The 24,537-nt window shown below is 40.5% G+C and overlaps 1 protein-coding gene across 1 annotated transcript; it reads right to left on the reverse strand.

The window, feature by feature from the left end:
* Window positions 1–21,961: 21,961 nt before the first annotated feature.
* LOC147454219 (uncharacterized) lies at window positions 21,962–22,946 on the reverse strand. Its single transcript, XM_086517297.1, has 2 exons — window positions 22,789–22,946; window positions 21,962–22,314 (listed from the first exon to the last, which is right to left on the reverse strand). The coding sequence occupies exons 1-2, from the start codon at window positions 22,907–22,909 to the stop codon at window positions 22,127–22,129; spliced, it is 309 nt and encodes a 102-aa protein (XP_086373423.1). The 5' UTR covers window positions 22,910–22,946; the 3' UTR covers window positions 21,962–22,126.
* Between the last annotated feature and the right edge of the window lie 1,591 nt (window positions 22,947–24,537).

Here is a 24,537-nt window from a genome sequence, read left to right on the forward strand (position 1 = left end):
CCATCTCAAGCATCTCAATCATCAGGCACGATAAGCACCTCAAGCTTGGGCCAGGTTCCCACCCCAAGCACAGTCCTAGCTTACCTAAGGTCAAAGGACATTTAACACTAACTATTGGAGGTCTTCAATGAAGCTAACCCTAAGGTATTTAAACTCCATTGCTTAGCCTTTCTCTTTGATTGACCATCTCTCATTTGGGCCCCTTTACCATTGGCCCCGTGTTGAGATAGATCTGTGAGCACATGTTTATATCCTAACCCTTGTTCCTGTTCATTCTCCCACATTAAATGATCAGTTTAATATGAGAAAATCATTTGGGCTGGTTAGATATTAGATTGTATGACATTCATCTTTCCAAGATGGATGACTAATCCATTTGGTGCTTGGGAGACATAGCTACCACAAGCATGTTTGCTCTTTAGTCCATTTCATTCTCCCAAGTAGAGTGACAAATTATACTTGGTGTTTGAGAGACGTCGTCATCACAAACATAATTCTAAGCATGCATACTATTTTAAATTTGTGCACAATAAAAAGAGAGAACTAGTCTTAAAGACAAAAACATTGATCATTTAAAAGAAATTTGTACATTTGCTTACTCTAATGTAGCATTGTAAGCATTGACAAGGTTCATACTATCCTTAAGTTGATTCCTTGCATCTATCTAGCATCTTCAAAATGATAATTTTTGAACTTAATAAGATACCATCGGATAATATTACCATGTTGTAGTACCTTGTCTTCATGCCGAAGGATAGCTTCGGGTTGTCGCACCTCTTCTTGATCTTCAACTTTGGGAGGGTCTTCAATAATTGGTTCACTTGGTGGATCTCCTTTGTAGGGCTTAAGTAGGCTCGCATGAAAATCATTGTGTATGAGCCAATGGTTGGGCAACTGGAGTTGATAAGCCATCTCATTGATAGGCTTCAAGATTTGGAAAGAATCATAGTATCTTTTTGCTAGTTTAGCATAATACTTTTGATGGGCCGTAGGATTTTTGCCCGTCATTTGCCTCAATCGAGCATTGGGAAACTTAAGTAAGACCCAATCATTTTCTTTGAATGTTAAGGCCCTTCTGTGCTTATCAGTAGAAGCTTTTTGCTTTTTTTGAGAGATGGATATAGCCTCCTTAATCTTTTGAAAAGATTCTTGTAGGTCACGGCTCATCAACAGCAAAAATCTTCCCATGTACCTTAAATAGCAAGGGACTTTTAGGTCTTCCCTCAATGATTTCGAAAGGTGTTTTTTCGATAGAAGTATGTACAGTATTATTGTACGCATAGTCTACAAAAGGTAGGTACTTTTCCCATTGTGAGCGTTGATCTACTTTGGTAACATAAGTCTTTAGTAGATCGAGTATCGTAAGATTGGCCTTCTCACTTTGGCCATCCGTTTGTGGGTGATAGGCTGAAGAGAAATTCAATCTTGTACCTAGATTTTCAAAGAGACCTTTCCAAAAATTAGTGGTCATTCTAGGATCTCTATCTGACACGATGGATGTTGGCAATCCATGGTGTTTGAAAATCTGTGATATGAAGACAGTTGCCATTTGGTGTGCCTTAATAGTCTTTTTGACAGGAATAAAGTGTGCTAGCTTGCTAAGCCTGTCAACCATTGTCCATATTCTTGTATTTCCATGGATAGACTTGGGCAACCCAAAGATAAAATCCATGGATATACTCTCCCATGGTGAATTTGGGTCAGGAAATGACTGGAGTAATCCAGGTTGCTTCCCTCTATCATATTTGGTCTTTTGGCAAACTACACATTTTGAAACATACTCTTGTATGTCCACTTTTATGGTAGGCCAATAGAAGTACGTTTCTACTCCTCGAAGAGTAGGTTGAATGCCTCCATGCCCCGCATAGGGAGGAGCATGGGATTCATACATGAGTTTCTCACAAAGGTAGTGGGTAACACATAGCTTATTTCTGTGGAGAAGATAACCATCCTGCAAGGTGAATGGTTCCTATTTCTTCCCCAAAACAAGGGCTGACATTATGTCTCTAAAGTCAGGGTCAGTAACATACTCATCTATCATAGAAGATAGATCATTGTGAGTTGCTATAGACACCGCATTAACTTTTGGTCGTCGTGAAAGTGCATCAACCACTTGATTGTGCTTACCAACAACATGAGCAATATGAAAATTGAATTGCAAAACAAAATTAGCTTACCTCATTTGTTTGTTGAAAAGCTTGGTTTGCGTCATGAAATACTTGAGACTTTGATGGTCTGTTTGTAAAATGAATGGAGTCCCCAATAAATAGTGCTTCAATGTGTCTATGGCATGCAGAACAACTAAAAGATCTTTCTCATAAATGCCTGAGACACGTTCATGTGTATTGAGCCATTGGCTCTTGTATGATATGGCATGCCCTTCTTGAAGCAAGACTGCTCCAAGGAAATCACCACAAGCATCACATTGGACCTCAAATGGTGTTGAGAGATCCTGAAGCATGAGGACTGGCTGGGAGGTAAGCTTCTCTTTGAGCTTGTCAAAAGAATTTTGCTCCTTAGCAGTCCATAAATACTTAGCGTTCTTCTTGGTTAAGTCATGTAATGGTCCTGCTATTTGAGAAAATTTTGCCTACAGTATGCACACATACCAATAAAGCTTCTTAGCTCATGTAGATTCCTTGGATTAGGCCATGCTTTTATTACCTGTAACTTTGATGGATCCATACAGATACCATCTTGAGAGATAATATGACCTAAGTATTGAATATCTTGAAGGAAAAATTCGCTTTTCTTTTGGTTGAGAAAAAGCTTGTTCTCCCTCAATGCTTGAAAAATCACTTGGAGATGTTTCTTATGTTCCTCCAAGGACTTGGAGTAGATGATAATATCATCAAAGAACACTCCAGTGAATTTGCAATTGGTCTAAAGATGTTCTCCATCAATTGATTGAACGTGGCCTCACCATCCCTTTTTCAACCAATCCTTGTACTTGCCTCATGATCTCCTCTTGTTGAGCTTGAGAAACTCGATAGGGAGGCTTGTTAGGTGGTGAGTTTCTTGGTAGGAGCTCAATTTGATGGTTATCATCCCGTTGTTTTGAAGATAAGTCCAGAGGGATATCATCAATGAATACATCTTGGAATCCTTTTAGAAAATTAGACAAGTCTAACTTTTCTTGATTCCTACCATTTACATTTGATGAAACATTAGGATCTTTTGGACTCTATGACAAAAATCATGTACGTAGAAACTGAGCTCTTCATTGATTTACCAAAAGCAGGAGGATTTACAAGTGGCATAGTATGACCAAACTCACTAGCATCTATATACATGTTCCTTCTCTTACAGGTGAAGTAGATTCTCCTTTCAAGGAACTTCATGTTGGCAGTCATGCGGTTGAACCATGGTGCCCTTAGGATAGCATCCTCATGTTGGAGAGGAGAGATGAAAAAATTTTCTTTGTCGACATAGCTTTGGACATGGAGCCTCAACTTCCCAATCAAGGGAGTAACGGAGGCTCGTTGTCCCTTGAAAGCAGTGTCAACCATTACAGTCTCTCCCATCTTGAAAGCTTGAATACCCAACTTGGTGACCAACTCCATTGATATGAAGTTCTGAGTAGATCCAAGGTCAAGAAAGATGAAGGCATCATGCTCCCTTAACTTTCCCCAAGCATAGGAGAGAGGTGCACCTTTGCAATGAGCATCCTCTTTTGGAGATTCAATGGTGGAAGCCCTAGGAGTCTCATTGCGAGCATTTTTCTTGGGGCAAGAATGATAGCCATGTCCTTGCTCCCCACACTTAAAACACTTATGGTCCTTGCAAAAAGCTTCAAGCTCTTCAGGAGAGATTTTGTTTTTACCTTTGTAAGCTCCCTTCTCCTTGGACCGATTGTTGTTGTTGTTGTTGTTGGAATTGCCTCGGGAAGAATTTTGGGCATTGGTTTTCCCTTTGCATCATTTTTGTCTTTGTTTTTCATGGGCTTGACATTCCATCTAGCCCCTTGTTGGAAATTGATGCACAAAGCAACCATGGTGTGGTGGATTACTTCGGTGATAGAACCAGGCCGTTGAGAGTTGACATACTCGGCCATCTCTTCAGGTAATCCCGCACAAAACTGTTGCTTTTGCTCAGCAAAGTCTATCTTTTGGAAGACAGTAGCCTTGAGATGTAAGTCCCAAAACTTTTCTACATATTTGTGGATAGACTCATGGGAGAGAAGCATTAAACTGCACCATTCGGTAAGCACTTTTTCCTTTGCATCGCTTGCAAGGAATTGCTTCATGATGGAAAGAGTCTTAGAGTTTTCCATGTATTTGGGGCTTCGCCATTGCCACAAAGGCTAGCCCACCATTGACGAGCCGATTTTTGGAAGTGCATAGCTACATGGTGTAGCTTGGAGGACTCCGTGAAGCCCTAGTCTCCAAAGGCCGCATCAAATTGGTGGAAAAAGTCCAATACTTTGTCGGTGGCACTAAAGGTGCCATCATAGGTGAGAAAAGAGATACTCTTTCCTCCCTCTTTGAACTTCTTGAGCTTTTGTGACCTTCACCATGCAGGGTATGATTTGCGATGTCCTCCCCTCTTGTATTCTCTAGGAGAATAGCCATAGATTTCGTCAGAAGAGGAGAAAGGTGAAGAAGAAGGAGAAGAAGGTGACCTCTTTCCTGCCCTTTTCTTCCTTTGTTTCCTCTCTTTCCTTTTGGAGTGACGAGGAGAAGGACTATGGGTTGAACATTTTCTCTTTGGAGGAGTTGGCGATTATCTAGACTGCCGTCTTCGCGGAGCCACATCTTCAAAGGAACTTAAAGTTTCATTACTTTCTTGCTCTTTGAATTCCTCCTCTCGTATATGGGAGAGAGTCTTCTTTTGGGGATCTCTTCAAGTGTCCTCCTAAGCTCTCTCTCTTCTTGGAGAGGAAGGGTAATCCCATAAGCGCAAAGTTATTGAGTAACTTCGGCTTGCAAAGCAGGGTTGCCCATAGCTTGATGCAACCTAGTAACAAGATAACTGACAAACATGGGGACATCATCATTAGCACCTTCATGTGCAAAATCCAAGTTATCAATGTTCATTCTACTCTCTTGGTTATTGTCAGCCATGTTAACAAAATTTGAGTACTTGCTTAGTGTATGCTTTAGCAATTCAAAACCTTAGTTGCTACTCCTCTTAGCCTTTGAAAATAGGACCCATGGCTCAAAGTGGTTAATTATAGAGAGTAGTGGAGTGGGTTTAATATTGCAGAATTGCCGAGGGCTAGCTCCTTTTGGACTTCTTATGGCTCAATAATGATAAAGACGTAGGTAAGTCTAAAAAGACCCCATTATTAAGTCCAAAGCTCCCGAGGTGTGCACCACATCCCACATAGTTGGTTCAGTAAAATCGATAATAGATCCCAGTCCCACTTACCCTAATATAATTGACAAAATCAACCATTTATTGGCTACTTAAGGAACTCTTTTCTTAAGCAAGAAAAGAGAAACTAAATGCTCTGATACCAATGTAATGGAAATGGCCTATTAACTTTGAGAGTAGCAGAAATTAAAGAAAATACGTTGGTGAAATTACTTTATGAGCATAGAGGGTGAACTTGATTGATGGTAGAAACGTAAACATAGAATTTAGCTAACTTGGCATGAACAATACTTTTGCAAGAGAGAGAGTTTAGAGAACATGACAACAATTGAGGACCGGATTTATGTGGAGCCGGTTCCCCCTCCAAGAGGCATTTGTATTATAGTTTCTCCCATCAAGAGAGACTTGTTACAATACAATCTTTGTGTTCCTTGTAACCTAGGTGATGCAATGAAGATGGAAAGCTTCATGCATCACGAGCATAACATAAACTTTGTGGAAAGCATTAACTATCCCAAGCCTCAGTCACAAGGCCTCAAACACCTTCGATGGTGGAGAGAGCTAGCGGGGAATGAGGGTAGGGAAGAGGAAGAAGAAACATCTCAAGGAGAAAGAATCAGTTCCTCACTTATCATCACTCTTCTTGCTAGCATGCATAATAGCATAGTAATGAAGATGGAGAAGATGGCAAGCTTAAGCATTGAAGCATGGATCTTGGTTGGATTTGCATTCCATAGCCAAGAGTTTTGTGTAGGCTCTCAAATTATCTACTAGCTTGGAGAGGGAGATGGAGCTCTTGCACTTTGCACTTCACACAATGAAATTGTTTGTGTGTGTGTGGGAGAGTATACCCCTCAAGCAACCCCCTAGCTTGTTGAAGATCATTGGACCTCTCCAGGCCTAGCCAATCACATGCAGGGGCATATCAAGCAACAAGGGTAGCCTCGGGACAAGTGTCCCCCTTTTCCCTTTTAGAGAGAGGACTTGATAAATGCTAAAACAATTAACTAAATTAGCTTGATTATTATTGGACCCCTTGGGAGGCCAACCAATAGGCTTTGGACACTCCTTGAGGGTAACCTAGCTAGGGGCTTGACATGTGTCCCATTTGCCTCTTGACCAAGGGGTGCCCTTTGGGAGAGAGAGTGGTGAAGGAACCACCCCCCTACTTGCATGGCTCGGCCCCTGTTTGTAGGGATATGATTTGACTTTTGTGACACCTCAACCTTGGCTCTGGTTCTCACCACAAGCTCGGCCCTTAAGCCCCTCAAGCTTGGGTTGGGTTCCCACCTCAAGTACAACCCTAGCATCTCAAGCATCTCAATCATCAAGCACTTCAAGCATCTCAGTCATCAGGAACAACAAGCACCTCAAGCTTGAGGTGGGAACCAAGCTTGGGCCGGGTTCCCACCTCAAGCACAACCCTAGCTTACCTAAGGTCAAATGACTTTTAACACTAACTATTGGAGGTCCTCAGTGAAGATAACTCTAAGGTCTTTAAGCTCCATTGGTTAGCCTTGCTCTTTGATAAACCATCTCTCATTTGGGCCCCTTTACGATTGGCCCCGTGTTGAGATAGATCTGTAAACACATGTCTATATCCTAACCCATGTTCCCGTTTATTCTCCCACATTAAATGATCAGTTTAATATGAGAAAATCATTTGGGTTGGTTAGATATTAAATTTTATGAGAGTCAATGATTAGCCAATGCCTGTTCAATTTTTAACGCATTAGTTTGAGGCAAATGTAGCGAGATGCCTTGATTGTTGAAATGGAAAATGGAAGGAAGCAAGAGGGCATGCACTTGATTGGGCACTTGATTGGCCCAAATTGTCTTAGGTCATAAGGCTCTTTCGAACAATGAGGCCATGAGCTCAAAACCTATGCTAAAGATTTGATTTTAGTGGGTCTAATTTGCGTTGTAAATTCACTTATTACCATTAATATTTCTCCTAGGAGGAAAATCACACAACCACCATTGACAATTCTTGACTATATTATAAAATTCGAATTGCATTACAACCGGGTTTTTTTTTTTTTAAGCTCTACAGTGTAGTGTTAGGATTTGAAGGGCATAACAATTACAATTTAATATTTTGAACTTAGCGATATGATTGGGTAAGAATATAAGAAGGCAATGTGTTTAGTGAACAATTTAAGTACTGTTTTGGTCTGTTTGGTTGTATTTGGTTGTGGGAAGATTAGTGTGGATCATATGATGTCCTGGCTGGGTCCGAGCAGGACTTATGCTGTAAGTTTTTAGATTGTTAATCCATCTAACACATAAATGTGAGTTTCAAAAAAAAATAAAAAATATAAGAAGGAAATGTGTTTGGTAAACAATATAGTAAAATTTCTATTTACAAACCTTAGCATTTTGGAAGTAAATGAAGAATAGAAGAGACACATATTTGACACACTACTTTCCCGTTTTCAATGCTATAACATGTGTGTGTTCTCTAAATTACATGGGTATCTTTTTTTTTTCCCCTTGCAAAGCTCACAATTTGTGAGTGAATTATATTAAGCACAACATAAAAATTACAAGACAATCTGAAACTCAAGCCGAGCCTTGAGGTGCTAAAGATGTCTATCACCTATCACCTAGGCTAATCATAGCCGGCTTTACAAAGTAGGTGAACTATAGTTTTAGGCTTTTACTTATTGCAGGTTGACAACATGGCTTGGGTAGCCCTAGACTAGAACTAGCGTATAGATCATTACTCTGCTTTCTTGTATAATCTCTGAGAAGCTTGCTACATCAAGGTCTCCCTCAAATACACGGCGGTTCCTTGGGTGCCAAATATGGTGAAAGAAGAAGTACCTGACAATTTCAGTGGACTTTCCATCTTCTTGTCACCAAAGAACAAATCAATCTTGAAGAACTTGATCTGCCATGTCCTTTGGACCCACTTGCAAATTTTCCTTGCGATCGCCTGGCATTCCATGAAAAGGTGGGCTAGATCTTCAATAGCAATTGTGCACCCCAAGCAACGATCGTACCCAATTCCTCTTTCCTGGATCTTTACGCCTGTTCGTAGAGTGCCCCACATCACCTTCCACAAAAAATATCTTCATAAACTACGGCCACTTCGGCTTCCAGATGTTCTCCATGACTTCCTCCCACCGTTCTTTCGGCCATTGTCTCTTCCATATTTTGTTGAGGGGGCTATACCAATTATTCTTGTACATTCATGCATGATAGATGCCTTTAGAGTGAGGTTTTCAAAAAAAGACTACTTTCGGGCCACCTCTAAGCGTTCCACTCAAACCCTTATTCATGATTGACATTACAACCTTGTCCAGCTCTTTCATCACTCTAGTGACTAGCAATATCTCATAGCCATTTAGTTGATACTAGGTTGCCAACAAGTCAATGGTTTTCCAACTCTTACTGTTACCGTCCTAGAAGTGAACAAGCCGATTCAGACCCTCATTATTCACTTTCTTGGCAGTTTCTACCCAATAGAGCCTTTGTGGTGGTCCTAAAACTTTAGTGATCCAGGGGGACCAATGCAAGATGGATTTCTTGAAGTACTCCCCCCATTCCAATACCCCAAATGCTCTTTTGTGCTTCCTCACCAGTTCCCCTGAGATGCCACCTAGACTTCAGCTAGACCACGTCAGGGCTAAAAGTTTGTCGTGAAACTCTACCCCTTTGCACTTCCCACCTTTTGAACCAAGTTTATATGTCCAAGCTTGTTCCTATTTAGCCAAGGAGATCATAAATTTAGCACACAAGGCCTAAACATGGGCAATTGGGTTAAGAATTTCGAGACCTCCTTGGTCCATTGGTCGAGTGACTGACTCCCATTTGGCCCACTCCCATGGTTTGGAGGTTTTTGTGTCGCTTTTTCATAAAAATCTTTTTATTGGTTTTAAGAATTCTTTCCAATGACACTTAGCCATCTTAAGAAGTGGGCTGGTGAAGGCAATATAAGGGAGCATAAATGAATTTATCACTTTAATCCAGCTCGGGAATGGGAGAAGAGCATACTCCCACCTTCTCATTTTTGCTCTGACTTTTTTAAGGACCCAACGAAATCTTTGTTTGTGAGTTACATCCACCCCCAATGGGGATTCCCAGATGCCAGAAGATATTCCCTTCGAGACAATCTCCCTTGTCCAGTTAGCAGGGTCGAAGGAGTCATTTTTCAATAGGGAGATTAGCATCGACTTCTCTATATTACACTTGGAACCCAAGGCCATGGCAAACGTTTGCACACTCTCTAGAGCTTTCTTGACAACTTGGGGGACACACCTTCAAGAAGAGGAGCGAGTCATATGCAAACAGGTTTGCCAGGAGCTGGTCATTGCCCTTGTCTACCAATTTTTACTCTCTCCTTGTTCTTGGGATCATGAACATCAACATCAGTAGTAATGTGGTGTAATTTCATTGTTGGCCGCCAAAGGAGGCACTACTTGAAAATCAGTAAAGTAAAATGCTTAGTATGCGAAAGTAAAATGCCTCATTTATTGAAGATATGCTTGTTTTTTAATGATATAGCTTGTAAGTTTTGATAGTAGGTCTATTCAATTTTGAAATAGCACTGCATTAAGGAAAATCTTAGTGATACCTTGGCGATTTGAAGGGAAAAAGGGAGCCAAGGTTGTAGGTGGAGGGGCCAAGTGGGTTCAATTTTGTTTTGGATTGCATTAGTGTGAGAATATATATTTTTTAAGTTTATGCACGAGGGACATGTGGAAGAGAGGCATGAAGACACTGATGATGGATAGTGCATCGCTTCTTGACGATAGGTCGCAAAACTGGTATGCCGGCTCATGTTCAGGGTGGGCCTCAAGTGCAAGTGCGAGAGGACATATGTTTTTGCAAAGGTTGTGTGTGTGTGTGTGTGTGTGTGTGTGTGTGTGTGTGTGTGTGTGTGTAAAGTATATGTAGCTGGTAGTAGGGGAGAATTGCCACCAAAAGCATGCAGCAAGTCAGAGAGTATGTTGTTCTAGAGTATGCCACACAACCATTTTGTGGCTCCTTGTGCAGTGGAAGAAGGGCAGGGGGAGAGTCCCATCAATCTCTCTCTCTCTCTCTCTCTCTCTCTCTCTCTCTCTCTCTCTCTCTCCCATAGATGTAGCGACAATCAAGGGGATGTGTATGAGGGTAGAGCCTCTTGCAAGTGGGAGAGAGCTTGTATGTGTGCTGCTAGGCAGAGGTTGTGAACGGGGTAGAGGCGAGACACAACCAGAGGGTGGATGCATGAACCAAGGGTATAAGGCCTTTTTCTTTTAAATTGCAAGATTCACCCAAAATCTTGAAGGTAAATTAATTGAATTTTGGGATGTAGGCCAAGCAAAAGGGCTCCCCCATAGGCCCTGTAAAGGGTCTTACATTTGGGGGCCCCTTTACCCAATTCATTGGCCCCTTTGAGAGGTGTGGGTGCCCATACTCTCACATAGCCGATTATAGCATAGTTCTCTCTCTCTCTCTCTCTCTCTCTCTCTCTCTCTCTCTCTCTCTCTCACCACCTACATCCACCTATAATCAAAGACATTACGACACATTGGGTCGTCTCCTTCTCCATGCTCTACAACAACACGTCACTTTTTCGACCGCTCCAGTTGTTCTATGTTAGGAAAAGTTTGATGTCAATTTTTTTTCTTTTAATGTTTAGAGAGAGAGAGTACTCTAGGCCAATGAGAGGAGAGCTTCTATTAAGAAACCTTCATTTTAAAAAATTTGTTTGATTTTTAAACTGCTTTTTTTGAAAGAAAATCTAAGGTATTTTCCATTATATGGTCCTTTTACCTCAAAAAGGTTTCTTTCATCGACCAAAAAGTGTTTTTGAATCTTCTCACGGCCTTCTTTTCCTCCTATTCTCACCTCTCTCCTCATCCCACCACCTTCTCTTCTCTCCTCTTTCACCTACCAAAAAGTGTTTTTGAATCTACTCACCGCCTTCTTTTCCCTCCTCTTCCTTCTGTCCTCACTTCACCTTCCCCTTTTGTGTGTCATATTCCTCAAGCGATGGAGTCCACCCAGTCTAAACACCCTAGCACGTCCATTGAAACGATTACCACCTATGCCACATTAAACAAGCACAATCGATGGACCCCAATATCCATAGCCAAGGGTAGCTCGATTATAATGTAGCAGATGAAGAGAAGAAAAGACTCCTCAAAAAATCAATTCGTCTCATGTTGAAAGGAAGAATGAAAGATTTCAAGCTTTTTGGAACTAAGAAGATAGTGAAGTGTTAGTGCAGCATGTTTACATGCACAAGGAGCTTCATCTCCGTCTCAATAGTTCCAATCTTTGTCTACACGGAGAAAACTATAAGTGATTCATATGTTGACTATTATTTCTGCTTTGATTTGGTTAGTTTGTGGTACATTGATCTTATGATTTTTATATTTTTGGTGATTGTTTTGTGTTACTCTGCTTCTTACACATCTCTATCCCTAAAGCATAGAGAAATGACAGCCGATGGAGTGTGCCATCAACATTTCAGATATCTAGCATGGCTCCATTGGGGAGGAGCTTTACAAAGGGAGAAGGAGGTATTCTTATAACCATTTCTATGTTCCAAAACATTGATATGTGGATGAATAATGAACACTTGACCACCTTGAAAATAAGATCCATGTGCATATTGCACCAAATGAGACAAGATCTACATAATGCATAAATAGATTTGCTTTTGCTTTTGCTTTTGCTTTTGAGATAGATGGAAAGGTATGTAGATAATGATGTCTTTGTTTCTACCATTCTTTGCATTTATGAGGCGTAGTCCTACTTTCCCTTTTTTACAATAAGGCTTGAATGTCTTGAGAAGGATTGGAAAGAAATTTCTATGCCAAGAAGTGCTAGAAGGATTGTGCATCCACTTTCATGCTAAAGTCTAGTCCCTAGCTAGAGCCCTACACTCATTGCTAGTGTTGTTGGAAGTCTATATCAACTATTGCCTACAACTGGCATTTTGTGAAAAGTATTTTGATATCAATGACAATTAAGTGACAATTATGTATTTGGTGCAAATGTTTCATCTTGCTGGTTTCCATTTTGTAAGGCTCTTTGGTGGTTGGATGGGAAAAGATGTGCCAATGTCATGATCTTAATATCGTATGGTTTTTGTATGTTAAAGAAAACAAAGTGCTATCATACCACAATCTTATCATGGGATTCTCCTTGCTTCATAACTCTATAAATAGCTCAAGTCGGGTTTCCAAAGTCACATATCCACACTTACAATGGGAAATACGGATATAAATATGGGTAAGGATACATATTCCTCTTCCTTACTTCCTATGAGCAAGAAAAAGTAGAAGAAGAAAAGAGAAAAGGGAATGAGCAAAAGACCATAGAGGAGGAGAGGGTAGAGGAGGAAGTAGAATAGAATTTAGAGGTATACTTTAAGCTAGTTTTCATCATCTCAACTTTTAGGCCCTTCAGGTGTAGGTTAGAAGATGGCATGGATTATCTTTGGGGCTTGACATGCTAATTTCACATAATTAGGTGAGACTAAACATGTAGAGACAAATCAAGAGCTACCACAATCACAATAGAAACCGAAAGAATATATTGAAGTTACACTTGACATGGAGGTAATGGAATTATAATAGTGGAAGACTTTGGTTAAATCAACTTGAATTTTCTTGGTTTATAATCAAAATGCTTTTTTTTACAAGGGGTGTATAGCTCTACAAAATGCTCGTTTTCAAAACACGATATTACACATTCTTTACCAGATTTTATGCACTCTTTACAAAAGTTTCCACTTCATGTATATTTTGAGTTGCTCTAAAACTGCATGCAAAGTTCTATAAAGGAAGCTTAAGAATTTCCACAATGAGTGCCTTCTGTGCTCTCCTAATCTCCTTAAATCATATCGCTCTTTGAGAAAATATTATCTTCTTTGAAAGAAGCTTAAGTGAGAATTTGGTATCATTTTATTTTTTTGAGGGGTGAGTTTTTTTAGATGTAGAGGCTGTTCTTCGTGCTTTGAGCTCTCTCCTTGGTTTGCTTTTAATTTGTCATGTAACTTCTCCTTCTTAACCTCCTCTTTAGTAACCTTCCTAGTAGTTGCTTGGTCCTTGCCATTAATGACTTTCATTCCCTGCATCATCAACCATAGTATAAGTGAAAAGAAACATATAGTTTAGAAGAATACTCGTCTTTTATATTTGCATGTAGAAGAAGGTGGACACCATCAAAATTTATTATCAGGGTAAAGATTGTTTGAATGGTCCACAAGAATAAAATACTTGAGTGACACCAATAAAAACACATATGTGTTGCAAACAGTGTGTCCCTCATGCACAAAATTAGAGTACCCTTAAAATTCCCTCAAGCAAGGTACTAAAATTGAAAACAATCAATAAAAAATAACAATGTGACTCAAAATGTGGTGATTTTGACCCCACCAGTACATGTGGAGGTCCCAAGAACCCTGGGATTGACTCCTTACTTGCCTCTTTTGAACACTTAAGAAGGCGAGTAAGGAGAGAAAACTTAATACGTGTAGGAAATGGTGAACTTCTAGATGAAAGTCTAGCCGCATGGCTGACATGACCACTTTTGGTACTACATATTTGAACAAATGGTCAAAATTTATAGTGGCATCAAGTCCAATAACCTTAACAATGAGGCAAATTTTGTGCAGTTTTATTTGAGAAGTGTTTTTACAAGAGCATTCCAAGTGATCCAAGAAGACAAGCACGTGATAGTACCAAATGAGCATTTCATTCAAGAACTCCATGGCTCATTAAGTCTATCTTCTAAAGTGTCACATGAAGGTCTTAATTGCAACCATTTTTTTCCTTGGCACATACATAGATTACTAGTTGTTTCTTCAATTGGGATTTCTAGATCGATATGGGATAAATTTTTGAAATATGGAGAGCATGGATAAATTTCTTAACAAAAGGGATTGCAATGTCAAAGAAGAGACGAACATTCAAGGAGCCAAATGTACATGAGACTACATATCCTAGTTCATTTTGGCACATTTGAGTTTCATTTGTTTTTTATGAGCGACCTTACGGTGTATAAGAAGGTCCTTTTCAAATGAGAGATATGTGATATTGGGGACCATGTGGTTGTGAAGGTGGACCAAGATGAAAACCTTAGCAACTATAGAGGGCACTAGAAGGCAAGCATAACTACAATTTTTTCAATGCAACATAGGATTGAGTACATGTTGTTTTTTGTGGGAATATTACAAGCAATGCATTGTGGTTGTGAGGCTTCAGAGACTTTGTTAATCGATAAGGTACGTCAATGAGTGTACTTGAGAATAATCCTCTTCCTTTGAATTGGGACCCATTTACTTTTTATTCCACAAGTTTATTCCTTTACAAGTACCTAGAAGTCAAAAGTTAATTTCTTATGAGGTAAAAAATTTGAAACCAAGAGAGAACCTTGTTGAAGAGGGTTCTTAAGGAAATCCTCCTTTGTGGTTGGAACTCCATGACATAGTGAAAGTACCTTCGAAGGATGGAGAGAGGAAATCCTTACATATTGTAGTGCGAGAAATAGATACTACCAAAAAAGAAGCAAGTTTTGCATTTTTGAAGACGTACTGATTCGCAAGATGCAAGCAATGGATAGTCCGTGTAGAAGGGAACACGTGGCAAAGCTGGAATGATTGTGTTTAGCTAGCTAAACAATGAAACAAAAAAAAACGAACGAACATGGAAAACAAAATAAATTTATACATGTCATGTGGCAATCTATATGAAGATTTAAATTTGTAAGAAATTTTAGATTAATAATATTAAATATTGTAAGTATAATGTATTTACTTGAGTACATCTTGTTTCTTCTTATGGGCAGATACAAAATGGAATGTCCACAATCATTGTTGGATAGGTTGCTATCAATGTCTCGAGATGAGGCTTTGAAAATATTAGATTTGTGGCGGGCCTCCAAAACAAAGAGTCAAATTTTCTTAGCAATGAGGAGCATAAATCTATGATGTACACTCAATTGTTATGTGCTCCACCTTTATCTCATTGAGATAAAAGTAAGCTTTATGGATAGGATTTTGGCCGGAGACATTGTGATGACCAAGTGAGAGTATGGAATGCAAAACATGGCCTTGCGGGGGAGTGGTTTGAGAATGTAGAGCCTATAAAGGATCTACGAAACAATCCAGCAGAGAAGAGAAGAATAGAGAACATTATCAAGGAGAACATAGGAAACATTAAGCCAATAGTTGTGCATGGAGAGCCCTATATTTGGGAGGAGGTAGATATCTACAACTTTTGTGTCAAGTCTCTTGCAGCAAAACAAAAGTGAAAAAAAAGAAAGTCTTGTGGATCGACATCATCTAATGCTACTTTGATAAGGTAATTTCATTGAAAATGTATACTTTTATTGTCTAAAAGACTAATATTTCAATATTTTTGGGTCGTAGATGAAGATATGAAGGTGATCGAGACAATTGAAAATCATGAACATTGGAGAAAATCAATGAATGTGGATCTCTTTCAAAGCTTGTGAGTAAAATAAAACTATGTTTTTTAATTTATATAGCATATGTTTGAACTTAAAGCTTTTCTTTATTTTAAACATTCAAATCTTGGGAGAAATTTGGAAGAAGAAAATTTAGGAGATCAAAATAAACAACCAAGAGTTTTGAAGGTAACATATATGTTCACAAAGTATATAATAACTTGAAATCTTCAAATGGCATGTTATGCTAACTTTGATGCATTCGCAGGATCAAAATAATGTATATATTTCTGACATACCTTGCAAAAATGTAAGTGGAAAACATGATATGTATGAGGTGTGTTTTGTACATAGTAGTTGTACTCTATGTTTTAATTGTGAACTATGATTAATACTTGTGCTTATACAATATAAACTTGTGTTACTCCTATTAGGAATATGAGACTTTTATTCATGACCATCTACATGAAAAGTCATCAAATGCTGGTACAAGTGGCTATTCCATCCAAAAAATTTATAAATGCTAACTATGCATTCTCTTATTTATTGCATTTTAAAAGCCTTTGCAAATTTTGAAATCTTCTTCGTTATTTTTAAGGAGGTGAATATGCACACATTACCATTAGAATAGGATAAAAAGAAGAGTGCATGCAAGAGAAAGGTGATAACTTAAGAATTCAAAATGCTTTTTAAAAACATAGTCTTATCCAAAGTATAACGAGTTCATTTAAAGAGTTTATTTTTGTAGCTTACCACAAAATTATCACGATTATTAGAAGATAAGAGTGAAATTGCAAAGAAGAAGAGACCCAAGGTGATCTTCTTTGTTTTATTATCTTTATTGATGAGTTCTTACTTTGAGCTCTACTTATGTAGTAAATTTTGGTTTCTAATTTAGGATGTGAGTGTTGATGCCAGATGCAAACAAATTATCTTTGCCATCTAAAGAGCAAGTTTCTGCTATGTACTTTATAAACGTTTTCTACATCTTTAAAAAATATTAAGATATTCTCTTTTGTTCTTTTATAATTAATCCTTTTCTTTGTACAGACATAGTCATTGTCTAAAATTGATCAAGAGACGATCATAATGAAATGGTTGGGAGCAAAGTCAATGGAAGAGATCTATTCTCTCTTGAAAACCACTTATATGACCATGGGCAAGATGCCTGGATTTTGTTAAGGAAACCAAGTGAACTTATCACTACAATTATATGTGGTGATATGTCACTTGGTTATTTAAAGAAGGCCCAATGTCTATAAATGCCAATAACATTGGATGTTTATCTTTAAATGATGTCAATGTTAGATTTGATTAGTGACACTATCCATGGACATTTTGTAGCTAGTAATGATTTGATTCACCAAGCTAGTTGGGATCTAACTAACAATTTCTCACTATGTGGTCATTGACTTACCATACACTTTCCATGTGGAAAATGTGCACTTGGTATATGATAAGTCACTTACCGTGTAGTGAGAGATTTGCTACTTTAATATCTAGCAAATTCTCACACTTGCTAGTTTGCACTCTTGCTAGTTTAAGCTAGCAAACATCTAGTATATCATATTTTTTTGCTACATGGGAGTGGATCTAAAGCTCCTTGTGCCCCTTTCTCTGGATTTTTGGCACGCTCAGGAGTAGCCTCCCTCCCGGTTCTCCTCAAAGAGCTTCTTGGTGGTCGATGCGGTGTTTTCACCTTTCGAGACGCGGGTGTCTAGGGCAGCAGATGGTCTTGTCGGTGGCGACGAGTGGTGATCTCTTCGATGGGGCATGACTCCCCTAAAATCCGCCATGTCCTTGGAAAATGGTTTGTGGTCTTTTCATTGCGGCGGCCTTTTCCTGGCCTATGGGATCTTTGTCTCCTCGATGGGGGTGGGAAAGATGTGACATATATATTGCACCAACGTAGCTGCCCATAAATCGAGAGCCGCTCCTTGCCACAACAGCTCCGTAAGCCTCTCCACTCGTAGCATACTCGCAGGCCAAGCAAACCCACAACCCACACAGGCTGAGCAAGAACTATATCCTTTCTTTCTTTTTTCAGAACTCACAAGAGTGAGTGATTTTATATTAGATAGCAGCCAAACATTATATCCTTTCTTAATGAGACTACACTACAGCTTTTCTTAACGAGAACTTTGTGCTTTTAGTAGTGGCTTCATTCCTTTGGGTAAAACATATTTATGTTCAAGAATACTTTGCCTTGATGAGGCATGTTATACCACGTTTTGATCCTTGAGGGCATTCAAGAGAGATCTTTGATTGATCGTGAACGATTACGCAGGGTAGGCATGAGAAGTATTCCTTAAATACAATTTGTGATAATTTTGAACTTTTTATGTCAATGTTTTGGAGATACAAGGACGATCGTAGACAAGCACTAGTGTGGCCGGCAGCCTTCGGCCGCCTCTCTCTCTCTCTCCCCTTGCGTGCGCACTATCTTTACTGTAGCTGTCGGAGATGCATGGCCACACTGTCGGATAAAACAAATTACGACACGTGGCACTGGAAAACCAGTCTCCTTAATAAATAGTATAGATGTTCATTATTATATAATGGCACCAATTGGCATATCGAGGGTATTAAAAAACAAAAGGTATTTCTAATTGGCTTCCAAAAAATTAAAAGGCCTTGTTTTGTTGAGAGATTCCTCTTAATTCACTTATCCACTTACTGGCGGCTTTGCCTCCATTTTTCCCCTACAAAACTTCCCTCCATATTTGTCCTTTGCCTTGCCTATGTCGCCTTATACGTACACTAAGGACTGGTAGCCAATCAGAGCTCCTGTTTAATGATAGAATAGTGGGCTTCTTTCAGGTCAAAAGGTCTATTAAATAGGGATTCCCTCTAGCCCCCCTACTTTTTGCCATAGGATCACATCCTTTAATCACGATGCTCGAAGCTAGTGCTAAGCGAGGGGAGTTGCAAGGCCTAGCTTTACCAGGAAATAGCTAACTACTAGCAAAACTATTTGCAGACGATTCTCTCCTCTTCTTGAAGGCGTGCGTGCCCCCAGGTTGTCAGGAAATCTCTGGAGATTGTGCAAATGTTTCTCAGTGGCTTAGGGATCCCACTATAATAAAGAGAAGTCAAGGTTGATCTCCCTTTCAAAAAATGACTCCTATGACCCCTCTGACTAGTCGGGGGAGATTGTCACAAAAGGGAATATTTTCAAACATCTGGGTGGGCCCTTCGGGACGGAAGTAACTCACAAACAAAGATTTCAGTGGGTCCTCGAGAAAATCAGAACAAAAATGAGTAGGTGGGACTATGCTCTTCTCCCATTCCCAAGCCGCATTAAAGTGATTAATGCATTTATGCTCCCTTATACTGCCTACACTAGCTCGCTTCTCAAGATAGCGAAGTGTCACTGGAAAGAGTTCTTAAAACCAGTAAAAATATTTTTATGAAAAACAACACGAAATCCTCTAGGCCATGGCAATGGGCCAGCTGGGAGTCAGTCGCTCGGCCAGTGGATCAAGGAGGCCTCGGGATTCTCAACCATGTGGCCCATGCAAAAGCTCGGTGCGCAAAATTTGTAGTCTCATTGGCTAAACAGGATGAAGCTTGGGCTATTATGACAAAGATATGTAGAAGCAGCTAAACTCGGTTCGAAAGGTGGTAAGTGGAAAGAGGTAGAGATTCATGATGAACTATTAGGCCTAACGTGGTCTACCCTAAGTTTGGGGGGCATCTCAGGGGAATTGGTAAGGAAATGCAACAAAGCAATGGGAGTGTTAGAGTGGGGGGAAGAAACCAGATACTTCAAGAACTCCCTTTTACACTGATCCCCTTGGGGCTCTAAAGTTGTAGATCCACCACAAAGTCCTTTTTGGATAGAAACAGCTAGGAAACTGAATAATAAGGGACTGAATCGACTTGGGCACTTCTGGGATGGTGACAACAAGAGATGGAAAACCATTGACCTTCTGGTAACCCAATTCCAACTTAATGGGTTGGAGATATTACTGGTCAACAAAGTGATTAAAGAGCTTGACAATGTAGCGATGCCAATCTGTGAATTGGGGTTTGAATGGAATGCATGGAGATGGCCCGGAAGAAGTCTCTTATGGAAACCCCATTCTAAATGCATATATCATACAATGATGCACAAGAAGAATTGGTCTAGCCCCCTTAACAAGATATGGAAAAAACAATGGCTGGAGGAATGGTGGGAGCAAGTAACGAAGAACATCTGGAAGCCAAAGTTGCCCCAATACATGAAGGTATTTCTATGGAAGGTAATGTGGGGTGCTCTTCCGAAGGGGGTGAAGATACAGGAGAGAGGGAATGGGACAGATCGATGCTTGGGGTGCAAGTTAGCTAGTGAGGATCTAGCCCATCTATACATGGAATGCCCGGCTATCAGAGGCATCGCAGGGAAAATATGCAAGTGGATACAAAGGACATGGAAAATTGGTTTTTTCGACACTAATTTATTCCTTGGAGGTAAGAAGTTGGGAAGTCATGCCCTCCTCATGAGCACTCAAACTGTCAGGTACTTCTTCTTCCATAATGTACTGCAGACAAGGAACTGTCGGCAAGCTTCGCAGAGATTATACAAGAAAGCAAAGTGCTAATATGGACGCTCGGAAAATTTGAAACATTGGTTTAGGATTACTCATGCCTTTGTTCTCAACAGGCGGTAAGTAAAGCTTAGAAATTTTGTTCAAATTTGGTGGTGAAAAGCCTCACTGCAAGACGGCAAACATCCAGCTTGTAAACTTTTGCACCTCAAGGCTCAATACAAGCCTGAGGTTGGTTCTGTAATATTATGATGTGTTTAATACAATCCACTCGAGAATTGTGAGTTTTGTTTTTTTTTTTTTAAGTATGCATCTATTGTGTTTGCCCTTGCATGTCACGTGCACTATGTGGGCCCTTTGTTGTCGCTGCCCATATTGCCACTTGTTGAGCGTGCATGAAGGCCATGATACTTAGGCAAGCTACAATCAAGCAGCTTTTGCATCCACGTTTACTAATAAAAAGGTGAGCCTTGAATGCAGGACGATGAAAACCGATTCATTCTTCGCATTCCACAACCTTTAGTCTACTAGCTCTAATCGGCATCCAATTTTTTGCTAGTGTCTTGACGGAGCGCACGCGCGCACGCGCACACACACACACAGATTTTAAAGAAGCCGTTTTGCATAGCAAACAATTGACGTTCCGAGATTTAATGCCTTAAATTGTGCATCACCTTCGCTAATGAACTATTTTTTATTTTTTCGAAATTGGGTAGACCAGCTAATCCAGTAGCTGGGAATATTCCCTTTTCGCCCCACTCCCTCTTGGATGTTCATGCATAGCCCTACGCCGTTCCGCGTGCAGAAGCCCTCTACTGGGCAACCCCCAGTCTTATTTTCCTCCTCCTTCTCCTGAGCATCGATCACAAGCTACGCTACATGACATCCCAACATCCGAGAGAGAAAGAGAGAGAGAGAGAGGCTGCAACATTCACAAGCCTACTTGAAGGAAGCCCCAGACTCATAGACTAGCTGGGCTATGGGGAATTCAATGACGGGGAATGTAGACGCTGAAGCTTTGGTTACACAGCAGTGCTGCATGTGTTGTTGCCATTAATACGATCTTCTTCTACTAATGCCAACTACGTGCCCTTGCATGAAGCGCATGATTCATCCTTCCCCTGCCCCTAAGGTAGTGGCACATTATGACTAATTACCTCAACATCATGAGCTTCTGTGATGGAGGCACGGCATACCTCGCTAGGTATCATTGGGGGCAGGGGACCGTCGGCCCGGTGGGGGGTCGGCGGTCCCTTGCCCTCAATCATACCTAGCTAGGTATGTCGTGCCTCTCGAACAGAAGCCACATGGCCGGCGGTCCCTTGCTCCCAATCGTACCTCTAGCTAAGTATGCTGTGCCTCCCTCGCATAAGCTCATGATGTTATGTATTGTATGAAAAACACTAAAAAAAGCTCCCTTTTCCTACATGAGAAAATTTCTAGATCTTCTTGTGTGAACAAGAAATCTCTCCTCGCATGCATGCCCCACTCTCGAAGCCTTTTTGCCTTTCGACTTCCTACTAGCTATCTAATGAATTTTTTTTTTTCATTTTTTACAAATTGTATCAATAAAAGATACTTTGCATTACTTGTTTGGCACTTGTAGGGGGGGCACCAATCTGTTCATAAATACAGACACACATACATACATATTTCAAATGTGCTTATTAATTTATAGCCAAGTTATAAGTTATAGAGAGCAAATATTCTCTTGGAAGCCAATTGTTTAGACATAAGAGGGCATGTTTTTATCGTTATTACATTGATAATTTGTATTGTGTAACATCAAAGCTTCCTCTTGCTCAATGAGCCATGTAAGTATACTGGTTGTCGTGTAGTCCACATCCCGATGAGTGTAGATGCTTCGATACTTAGCAGTAGACATAGCAATAGCAATGGGTTTCTACGTGGTGAAGGTGACATGCACCTGTGTAAGCATGCTCCACTGCTTGACATTGATGTAAACAACTGTTTTGACTCACACATGGACCACTAAAGGTCTTGCTTTGATAGCTACACAAGTTCTTTGGGAAAACTTCTGCATCCTTTTCCACCATACCTACATGAAAAAGATCTTGTTATAATGATAAGCATCAAGTTTCTTTTACAAGATTCTGGCATCAAGGATCCACATGCGTAATCCGTCCAATCTTTCCCTCTCTCGGGCCTTACACACACAAGAAGTTTTGGAGAGATTCTCACAATAACTCCCACATTATGACTTACCTCAATATCATGAGCTTCTGTGAGGGAGGCATGGCATACCTAGCTAGGCACAATTGGGGGCAAGGGACCACCAGCCCTGTGGGGGGGCCGGGGGTCCCCTGTCCCCAATCATACCTAGCTAGGTATGCGGTGCCTCCCCCACTGGTCCGGCGGTCCCCTGCTCCCAATCGTACCTAGCTAGGTATGAGGTGCCTCCCGAATAGAAGCTCGTGATGGTTTGTATTGTATGAAAAACACTGAAAAAGGCTCCCTTTTCCTACATAAGAAAGTTTCTAAATCTTCTTGTGGTACACACAAGAGGACTTACCTGCTGCGGTTCTGGCAGCATGAAGCGCTGGCAGAAGACTTGAAGTGGCAAGCACCGCAAGCACCAGCAGCAGCACCAACTTATTTTTGGTAGAAGTAGGAGAGCGAGCTGCCATAGCCATTGCAGTGTGCGTGGGTGCGTGTATGAGTGAGTGTGAGTGAGAGCGTGTGTGCGTGCTGATTTATAAAGGTTAGAGAGGGAGCTGCTGTTGATAATGCGGTGCCTTGATATTCTAGCCATTTGGTGCCAAAACTGCTCACTTTGCCGGAGAGAAGAGAGAGAAAAGTAAGGAAAACATGAAAGGGAAGGGGCCCCCGGGAGGCGGGGGTAATGCCGTGGTCACACAAGGCTTCGTTATCAGTTATTTGAACAAGTTACTAAGCCTCTTTTTTTGTCACACGAGAAAAACAGCACTAAATGAATAACTATGCCGATTTTGGCATAGCTGTGAAGTTCAAGGCTTAGTTGGGAGGATGAATGAATAACTAAGCCTCGTGTGACCATAGAAGAGGGTTAGTGATTCATTTAATGCTCTGTTTGGACATAGTTGGCGTAGTTATCTATAACTGATAACTAAGCCTCGCGTGATCATGCTCTAATAAAGAATGGGCTCGTAGAACACACCCACACAAAATTCTCTCGGTCTTTGCATTCATTTTTACTAAAATGTAAGCAATGCTAGTTTTCTCCAAGACTAGCCTATAGTTTGCGGTTTTAGCTTCACTACAAGCCGGTGTTTCTTTGTGACCACTCGAGGCATGTAAGAGAGTAAGAGAGAGAGGGAGAGAGGGAGGGAGGGAGGGGAGGGGAGGGGAGGGGAGGGGAGGGGGCGAGCCTTTTAATATACTAAAACAAAAGCCAAGGAGATCGGTTTTGGTCTAGCAAGTAGAACTCTACATCTAAACACTTACACACAAACAATTGTGTGTGTGTGTGTGAGAGAGAGTGAGAGAGAGAGAGAGAGAGGTTCTACTCAAATTTTTCCATAAAATTGCATTTTTCAGTTCTCCTCCTAACGTCCCTTCCCTGCTTTTCTTATGTTAGGTTTGGATTCTCTTAAACCATTTAACATTTTCTTCACTTTAGGTAATGGTCTTAAAAGCTATATCCAACTTTTTGACTATTTCCGCTATAAACAATTTGTTAGTGCTCTGGAGATAGCTTCAAAACTTGCTCCTTCCCAATTGTCTCCATCAAAAACTTTATGGTCTCTCAATTATTAAAGTTTTGCTACATGGAAGAATAAGGCTTACATATGTTACTAACCAACTCTCTCTCTCTCTCTCTCTCTCTCTCTCACACACTCTCACTCACTCACTCTCACACACACACAAAAGGTTCTGAGGATCCTTAACAAGGGATAGAGAGGTTTTAAGGTGTTTTTGTTGGGCTAGGAGGATGGGGTAGAGCTCATGGTGAAGCCACTTCAAGGCAGTAGTGCAAGAATGAAGGCGCTATTTGGTTGGGGAGGAAGAAGGGTAAATCTTTGTAGGATGGAGCAAATTAGTATAGAAGCAAGTAGTTCAGGGATGAAGGGATGGCAGGTAGGTAAGGAGTAAGGTCGTTAAGGTGTCTAAGGAATTCCCTTATGTACCATTCATTGGAGAGAATGGTTGGCTGCCACATCACCAAAAGTCCATGTCAGCTCACCATCCACCTTTGCCACCTAATCATTCCATGTCACATAATGACATGGCAAATGAGGAGGATCCCGATCGCCATGTCATCTTGCCACCTTTGTAGTGCATG

The sequence above is a fragment of the Adiantum capillus-veneris genome, chromosome 7, assembly GCF_014529385.1.
Source record: "Adiantum capillus-veneris isolate H3 chromosome 7, ASM1452938v2, whole genome shotgun sequence".
NCBI classification, from domain to species: Eukaryota; Viridiplantae; Streptophyta; class Polypodiopsida; order Polypodiales; family Pteridaceae; genus Adiantum; species Adiantum capillus-veneris.